At 42.5% G+C, this 8,943-nt stretch overlaps 2 protein-coding genes across 3 annotated transcripts in view; both read left to right on the top strand.

Moving 5' to 3' along the window:
- The first annotated feature begins 513 nt into the window (after positions 1-513).
- kpna2 (karyopherin alpha 2 (RAG cohort 1, importin alpha 1)) lies at positions 514-3,863 on the top strand. The gene is made up of 11 exons (XM_073494110.1): positions 514-600; positions 828-939; positions 1,041-1,181; positions 1,437-1,525; positions 1,629-1,897; positions 2,007-2,101; positions 2,304-2,567; positions 2,743-2,976; positions 3,085-3,267; positions 3,374-3,523; positions 3,617-3,863. The coding sequence occupies exons 2-11, from the start codon at positions 886-888 to the stop codon at positions 3,704-3,706; spliced, it is 1,569 nt and encodes a 522-aa protein (XP_073350211.1). The 5' UTR covers positions 514-600; positions 828-885; the 3' UTR covers positions 3,707-3,863.
- A 2,261-nt stretch (positions 3,864-6,124) lies between these two features.
- Positions 6,125-8,943, top strand: part of smurf2 (SMAD specific E3 ubiquitin protein ligase 2) — a 54,421-nt gene continuing 51,602 nt past the window's right edge. The window contains exon 1 of one of the 2 annotated variants that reach the window (XM_073494108.1): positions 6,125-6,529. In XM_073494108.1, the coding sequence (XP_073350209.1) occupies positions 6,478-6,529 (52 nt within the window). In that variant the 5' untranslated portion in view covers positions 6,125-6,477. The remainder of the gene's footprint in view (positions 6,530-8,943) is intronic. The other variant, XM_073494109.1, reaches the window with a different exon arrangement.

The raw sequence follows: 8,943 nt of genomic DNA, 5'->3' as shown, positions 1-8,943 counted from the left end.
ATAAAATAACACTAAAGCAATGAAATAGAAACCAAAAGACTATTTTGAAGGGGCAGCAGTCAAAAAAGGCGTAATAGTCCTGTTCATACTCGTAAGGTTTTTTTTAATAAACTTTTTAGTGAAGACAAATCTTACAAGCAGAATAATTTCCAGCACAAATTCACTGTGTGACTGAGCGAAAACAATTAAGTACAATATAACAAACAAAAAAAAAACCCAAACAACAACTGGAAAGCCATAGAAAAATACTCATAAGTTATACGATCTTTGTTAATTATTTCCCTGTTGTGGTAACATGATACCAGTGCCGAAATGCATCGATCTGGGAACAGTTAATCTCTCCAAACGTCCACTAAAAAAACACAAAGACGGCGGAAAACTGACCCATAGTCAGATTCAACATGTTCCCGCGCCGAGATCTCGCGATATTACTGTGCAGTGACGACATTTCCCGTTTACGCCGTGATTTTTTTAAACAAGCCAATGAACGGCGGCGGCTGGATGCTTTTGCTCGAACCGCCCAATCAGGAGGCTTTGTTGCAGGAATTTAAAGGTCTGTGCGGCACTTTCTGTACACCACAAGCTCTGAACGACAGCGAGGTAAGACCGTGTAAACTATTTATGGGCTTTTATTTAAAGTAATGTCATTTTATTTTTGAAAATGATACTTTTCATATTTAATGTTTGGTGCTGACTGTATTTCCAGCTTGAGCTAACTGGCAGTATTTTAACGTCCAACCGGCGGCCTTGAAATGTGTCATTCGTCTTGCTATCACGAGGCAGTTCAAAGTATTACCGACTAACTTATATTTTCATTTTGTGTGCAGGAATAAAACCACAACCTGATTTTTAACTGCTGCCAAGCTTCCTTGACACTTGGAAAAAATGTCTGACGCTGCACGTCTGAACAAGTTCAAGAACAAAGGCAAAGACGCCAATGTGAGTATATCCGAGCATGTTGCGTTTACTGTCACATCTGTATGGTATATACGAGTTGCAGTTACAAATGTGTGACCCGTTTTCGTTTTAACTTGATGCAGGAACTCCGACGCAGGAGGGTGGAGGTGAACGTCGAGCTCCGCAAGGCGAAGAAAGATGATCAGATTTTCAAAAGGAGAAATGTGTCTGCATTTCCTGATGAGGCCACTTCTCCTCTCCAGGAAAGAAGCCAAAACTGTCTGGTAAGCCTTTTAAATCCAGTATTTAAATGGAGGAAAGGTTTACTCGTGTTCCATGTGTTTTTTTTATTTATTTATTTTATTAAATGCTCCTTTTTATCCAGGGAGTGAACACATATGGGAATGTACCTCGATAATCCAATGTAATGGTGTATGTGGTTGATGCTTGTCATAAGGATTCAGTTCTGTGGTCATCTTTGAGACTGTGCGTGTTACTGAATTAATGTTATTTTCCCCAATTTCTGTGACAATTGGCAGGCTGCCCGACAATGGACAGTTGAAGAGATCCTCACAGGAGTGAACAGTGGTAATGCTGAGTCCCAGCTCCAAGCTACACAGGCTGCACGGTAATAACAATTAATTTAAGAGCAATCCACATTTATGCTTTACTGCACAATCAAAATGACCAGTTACTGCCATGGTGACTTACTGTTATTGTACTGGTCACAGGAAGCTGCTGTCTCGTGACAAGCATCCTCCCATCGACCAGATGATCAGTGCCGGCCTGATCCCCAAGTTTGTTGCCTTCCTGGGGCTGATAGACTGTCCTCCGATCCAGTTTGAGGCCTCCTGGGCTCTGACCAACATTGCCTCTGGGACGGCTGATCAGACGGCTGCTGTTGTGGAAGGCGGGGCCATTCCTGCCTTCATCGCCCTGGTCACATCCCCCCACCAGCACATCAGCGAGCAGGCAGTCTGGGCCCTTGGAAACATTGCTGGTAACTGATGAAATATTACACTCTAAAACATCTGTATGACTACTTGATTAGAAACAAATGTTATATTTTTGTTTTTATTCATTTATTTATTACTGTTTTTGCTATTTAGGTGATGGATCAGCTCTTAGAGACAGGGTCATCAAGCATGGAGCTGTGGCCCCTCTGCTCAGTCTGCTGGCAGTCCCTGATATGTCTGTATTTAATGTAAGTATATTTTATAAAATGTAACTACTTAATGAAAAGTAAAGTTTTATTTTTCATTATTTTATTGTCATATTTGAAAGCAAATTTTTCTGACATGATCAAATTCATTCTCCTTATTGTCCACTAGGCGGTGCCCTAACTCAAAGTGCTGCTCCATATGAAACTAATGCCTGCTCTTCTCTTCTACTTAATTTCTTTGCAGACCAGTTACCTCAGAAATGTTACCTGGACACTGTCAAACCTCTGCCGCAACAAGAACCCCTCCCCTCCTATGGCTACCATCCAACAGATCTTACCCACTCTGATTCGTCTGCTGCACTATGAAGACCCTGAGGTGTTGGCTGACACCTGTTGGGCTATTTCATACTTGACAGACGGTGCCAATGACCGCATCGAGGTGGTCGTCCAAACTGGCGTAATCAATCGCCTGGTGAAGCTGCTTGGCTATGATGAGCTGCCTATCATTGTACGTATAAAGTCTCACTTGGTTGTTTTTTTTTTTTAAACATTTTTTAAGTAGTCTAACATGTACGTGAGGAGGATGGTGGTTAGTTCTTGCCGTCTGGTACATTGTGCCATCACCCTGAGGTAACTCCCTAGGTTCTCACAGGTTATAATGACCCCTTTCACCCTTTCTTCAGACCCCTGCGCTGCGTGCCCTCGGCAACATTGTGACTGGTACAGATGAGCAGACTCAGGCAGTGCTGAATGCTGGTGCCTTGAACATGTTCCCCCAGCTGCTGCGCCACAAAAAACCCAACATCCAGAAGGAGGCAGCCTGGACTTTGTCCAACATCACAGCAGGGAAGGACACGCAAATCCAGGAGGTTATCAACGCAGGCCTCGTTCATTACATGGTCGATATGCTTGTGCGGGTATGCGTTTTTGTTTTATTTCAGTTTTAGAAGTACATGACAGTCAAAAGTCAAAAACGGGAGGTGTACATTTGCCATAATTAACTTTTCTTGGTCATCTCTCTGCAGGGTGACTACAAAACTCAGAAGGAGGCTGTCTGGGCTGTAACAAACTTCACCAGCGGGGGCACTATTCAGCAGGTGGTTTACCTTGTTCAAGCAAATGTGCTTGAGCCTCTTCTGAATCTGCTCTCCTCTAAGGACAGCAAAACCGTCCTCGTCATCTTGGACGCCATCACCAACATCTTCATGGTGAGTGCTTTGTCATGGAAAAATAGAAATGTGTGTTTTCACTCCAGTTGTTTACCAGTTAGCGGTGGCAAGATGGCTGTGAAATGGTAATGTGTTTTCTCATCAGGCTGGGGATAAAATCGGAGAGGCAGACAAGCTGAGTCTGATGGTTGAAGAATGTGGTGGACTGGACAAGATCGAGGCTCTGCAGGCTCATGAGAACGAGATGGTCTACAAAGCGTCGCTCAACCTGATTGAGAAATACTTCTCTGAAGAAGTAAGTGTCTTTTAAGATTTTGCAAATGACTTGGAGTTGACTTTTTATGCCCGTGCGAGGTCTTATTGTTCGTTTTCTTTGCCTTTTTTAAAGGATGAGGAGGTGCAGTGTGTGGCCCCAGAAGCAACCGATGAAGGTTTTGCGTTCCAAGTCAGCGACAGCCAGAGCTCTTTCAATTTCTAGAGAACTTTCTAATGCCTCTCCTCAACTATACTGTACCCTCATAACTATTGTTTGTCCTTTCTTCATGTGATTGTGAGTTTTGCTCTTTTTTGTATGTATTGTACATACTGTTTTAACATAAAGATAAAACAGAATTGTAAATAAAGTTGTTAATTCATGTTTTGTGTTTTTATTTTTTCCGCATCCATCTATGTAGACTTGCACAGTAGTATTGCAGATGGTCATAGTGCATTTACAGTCATTATAATTGAATTACAGTAGCATATTATGAATGCTGAGCTTGGAATATGGTTTGTTTTGTTTTTTTCCTTCCCCTAGGTGCATTTTATAACAGCAAGTATGGTGATGAGTAGATTCTGTGATGTTACACACTTTTTTTTGTTTTTGTCAGATTTACTGAAGATGTTTCATATTTATAGTAATATCTGAAACAACAGGGGTAAGAAAATAAAGCCACTTTTCCACATTGATGAATGTACGTTCCAGCACAGGTTGTGTTATTTGAAGAGCGAAAATGAACGAATCTAAGCAGCCATACTGTGTTTTGTTCCTAATTCTAAGATTTCAGTAAATGCTCAGACTCAAAACACTGAAAAAAGTGACACACCAGAATAGGTAGCCAAATGGTTTGCTGCACACATACCATACCTATAATAAATAATGGTCCAGGATTGTCCACAGTGCACTGGTCCAATTTTGGGTACTGACACTGGCCAGAGTCAGTCTGACCGCGGGCTGGTTCAAAACCACTCCTTCAAAATTAAATCTAGCAGCTGTATATTGAGCCAAATGTGAACCAGCAGATGTCATCTTTCATTTGGTCTCATTTTTCTCAGCTTTCTACCTCTGGGTGAGGTTATACATTCATGGTTCATACCAATGATATCACTACAGGCTTGTCTTGCAAAAAATGTTTAAAGGAATAGTTTGACATTATGGGGAAATACACTTAGGCACTCAATTAACTGCTCCCAGCCAAATAATAGTCATTGGGGTTAGGGTCAGATCACCTGTAAAACCCCCCAAAAATGTGTTTTGTTTTTGTGAGAGCAAAAACAAACACTCTAATCTTTATGCTAAGCTAACTGACTGCTGGTTGTAGCTTCATATGTAGCATCCAGTCATTCAAGTGGTATCAATCATCTCATTTAACTCTTTGAAGGAGAGCAAATGTGTCATCAAATGTCAAAATATTCCTTTAATCTGGCTTAAATTAAATGCAATGCAACAGGATCCAGCAACGCACTACATCTGCAAATCACATATTTTCAAATGTGTATTCCTGGTAGATTCTTGAACTGTGTAATTATACTGTTTACCGGTCTGTTGTTGAGAGGGACAATACTACTTGCTGCAATTTTGACTCAGGCAAATATATCTACATGAAAATACTTTTTTTTACTTATTTTTTTTTTTTAAACACACAGTATGTAATTTCTGCTGATAGGGGTCTCTCAATCGACACAATGACAACAACCAATATAGTTTGATGAGGTTGTGAAGTAGCATGGGATCATAGGAGTTGTTGTCTTCATTGCTAAACAACCACCATTGCTGATGATAATCTATCAGACTTGACTCAGGCAGAAATCAGGCTCATAGGCGAGGTAATGTATTTATGTTTTATGTGTAGTCACCTTTGCGGACTTCCTTCATCACTGTTTAATGTTTGACGTGGGGATTACCCAGAAGTTATAGCGACAGGTGACCAGGTAACATGCACCGTTACCATGAATACAATTATGTATATCTCTGGGTTTCAACATTGTTGAAAACATTTGGGATAATGTAAGTACACAACTCAACAAAATATAGAAGAAAAGTCTTGTCATTTTTAGACATTTTAATGTGGAAATATTACATATTACGTCTTTAACAGAAGACATTTTAACATGTCAGTAAAAAAAAGGTAAAGGCTCAAAAAATAAAAATGACTGAGGGCTGAATTCCATTTAGCTGCTTCAATTACAGGGACATCGAACACCTGTGCTTTCCTATTATGACGGCAAATTGCTGTGAAAAAGGGTCTATTCTGATTATTACTTATTCTTAGAAAATGGAAAATATCGTGAGCACAGTACTTTGACAGCTGACATAAATGAAATAATTGTCTCTTTTAATGAAATAATTGTGGTGGTGGTGGTGGAAGGGGGCCTAGGGCTCCACAGGTTGCGGCTACGCCCCTGTCAAATGTCATAGTATTGCAATAAACACATGTTTATTTATGCCATCAAAGTAAAAGCAGGGACAGCTCATCACCACCTCGAGGACACACTGGGACCTGTGTGTGAATTACAGTGAGGTGCCACATGTTGGAGAAGTGTTTCACTCCCCCCACAGTGTGCTGTCGTCACTGGTCAGCTCCTACCAGCAGCCTGCTGAAGTGGGATCTGCACCGGAGGGCTCAACAGTTCAACTCTCGACGAGCGCAGAGAGGAGGACTCAGTCCGAGGCAGAAGATGTGAAGATAAGCACCGTGTTACAGCGCCGCGACTCCGCACTACTAGCTCGTTTTTCCACGTCTCGCCGGGCACAAGTCATTTCTAGTAAATGCACTTTGCAGCAGTGCCACACTCTCGATTTTCTTTTTTCTTTTTTTTAATTTTTCGCATCTGTGAGCGACCGCTATGGCAGTTCAGTTCACATCCGGGCCACAATGCCTTGACTCCATTATTGTCTAAAACTGGCGGAGAGGTTCATAAACCTTGTTATTTTTTTACAGTTAACCACACATTTTGACTACGCGCAGTGAAGGCTGGGACCAAGAGGAGATGTCTAACCAAGGAGTTCGGCGGAATGGCCCGGTGAAGCTGCGATTAACAGGTAGCTAGCAATGCTTTTAAATCCCCAAGTATATTCCCCCACACACTAGCTAGGAAGGCTCGGTGTATTTGCTGGATGGGAACAATTCCCATGGGCCATGGAGTTGGCTTAGCGCCGGTTCTTTCACCCGTGATTTCCAAGATTTTGCTAGCGGCTACAACGCATTTTAAATATTACTTGTTTTCACAGTGTTAGCTAATATTTTAAAAACTGAGCGGGTGGGCTTGTAGATAACGCTGAATATGGATATTATTGTTCTTGGAAATAGTCTGAACCTTGTGATTGTCGCCAGTAACCACCTCCAGCTATAACACGGGTCCCGGGCTATCGTAGCTATGAATTGTGTGGCTCTGCCATTGAGTTAATGAAACCGAAATTTAGGACGATATCTCGCATGTCTATTTGATATTTATAAGTATGTCTTAGTGCTCTGCTGACAGACAGGCTCACATAAAGTTGGCTAGCTGGCGTTAGCCTAGCCGGACAGCCTGCTGCCAGCTAGCTATAATCAAGCCTTTATGGCTGAGATGACAGGCAGCTCCACAGGTCACAGGAGTCTGCAACTGCCACTGAGCAGTGTCCCATAACTGCCCACTGACAGACAGCTGCCTCCTTTGATTGTTATTGTTGCTAAAACAAGTCACCATTAAGTTGTGTCCCTGCACCAGCCTGAACCAATGAGCAGTTCACGCTCCTACAGCATGATCCATGCTTGAAGCTTTTGAGACAGAGCACTTTGTTGTTTGGCTATCTCCCTCCCTCCCTCCCTCAGCTGTTTTAGTTTGTGCCTTTTCAACACAAACAGCAAAGAAAGGTTTACGTGAGAGCACACTGTTTTGACTAGGAGAAGTGGCCGACAGCTGCCTCCCCCCCTTTTGATGCTCCTCCAGCATCTGTCTGACCTGAATCAAATTCCACGGCGGTGCTTTTCTATCAGGAAGGGGCCAAATTAAATATTTAAGCTGGTGCTGTCTCTGATAGGAATGAGTGGAGACAACAGGGAGGGATCTCAGCGTAATGAGCTGGAGGTGCAAGATGGCCAAGGACATCATGCTTTGAGCAACTATTTGTATAGTTGTCAGAAGTCATTCAGGGTTCACTACATACAGGACAGAAGTTTTATACAGAAATGAAGTACCTATCGTATTCGTACCCATCGTATACATGATTTACAGGAGTGTGCACAGAATAAGTTTGAAATCATGCACCTTTAGGTTCCTTTTCTTCCAAAACAGCTAGGTTCTTGCTAAATGATGTGATTTTTGAGTCAATGTCATGTGGAAATGCTTCTGCAAAAGAAAAGATTTTGAGCATTTTGCAATTAAGTATTTTGTTTCTTTGACAAGACATGGAGATATTGTGGTCTTCTCTTCTTCATTCAGTAGCACAGCATCAGAGTTTCTAACACTGCGTGAAATCTCCAGCCTGTTGGCCTGTTTGGTCAATGCCTTATCATTCGGCGACGTCCCTCTGGCACATGTCACCATGAGGAATCTTTATACACAACTTTCATGTTGAGATCTAGAGTCCGTTAGTTTGTCTCTGCAGGTTGACATGGGCCGCAGTGGTCTTCTGGAGGAATGCTAAGAATGTGAGTCCGCTGTGAAAAAAAAAAAAGCAAGAGCTGAATCTCACAGACCATGATGCTGAGTGAGACTGTGCACCCCTCCAGACTGAAAATCATGCGTCTTAAAGACCAGTAACATCACTAAATAAGATGTGTCTACTGCACGGGTTTGTCTGTATGTCTGTCAGCGGAGTCTTTTCAATGCCACAAGCAATCACTCCTCAGGGCAAATTTCTTTCCGAATTATGTAATATTGTGCCATGTCATCCACATGGTCAGCCCTGTCCCATAGCTGAGCTCACTGTCTTCCCTTTCAGTGCAAAGCAGAGCTCAGAGGAGACGGGAAGCTCTATAGGAAGGCAGCCGTCGGGCGGTAAAGCCAAGGCAGAGAGACTACACTACACACTGTCATTACGTGTGTCTTTGTTTAGCACTGCACAGCTGTGTATACTAGGCTGATTAGATTGCTGCATAGGGAGTAATGGGCTCAGAGAGCTTCATTGCGACATTGTAGCTGCATGTTGTCATCTGTAGTCTGGTTGATTTTTAGACACATAACTGCAGACGAATTTGTTCTCAGGCGGGTCGTGAATGATGAGTTGCCACATTTAAACAGGCCTGTAGCTGTTTGTGCTGCAGGCGTCTCTCCTCACTGACAACCCCCCTTGTCCATTTGAACCAGATGTTGCAGATGTTTGCCAGCTATTAAACTGGAAAAATATGGCAAGCAAGCTGCTAAAACTAACACTTGGGGTGAGAATTGCCCCTCGCTACATGGGATAGGTTTCCATTATACTCTACAGCTGATCACTCCTAAGTTATGTGACACACAAACACTGCTAACGGC

This window comes from Pagrus major, chromosome 23 (assembly GCF_040436345.1).
Source record: "Pagrus major chromosome 23, Pma_NU_1.0".
NCBI lineage: Eukaryota > Metazoa > Chordata > Actinopteri > Spariformes > Sparidae > Pagrus > Pagrus major.
Note: the sequence above shows the minus strand (reverse complement) of the source record. Positions and strands in the feature narration are given on the sequence as shown.

Coding starts and splice junctions, on each gene's coding strand:
- kpna2 (XM_073494110.1), top strand. CDS start 886: ATGTCTGACGCTGCACGTCTGAACAAGTTCAAGAACAAAGGCAAAGAC. Junction 1,526..1,628: donor CAAGCTACACAGGCTGCACG/GTAATAACAATT, acceptor TACTGGTCACAG/GAAGCTGCTGTCTCGTGACA. Junction 3,268..3,373: donor CCATCACCAACATCTTCATG/GTGAGTGCTTTG, acceptor TTTTCTCATCAG/GCTGGGGATAAAATCGGAGA.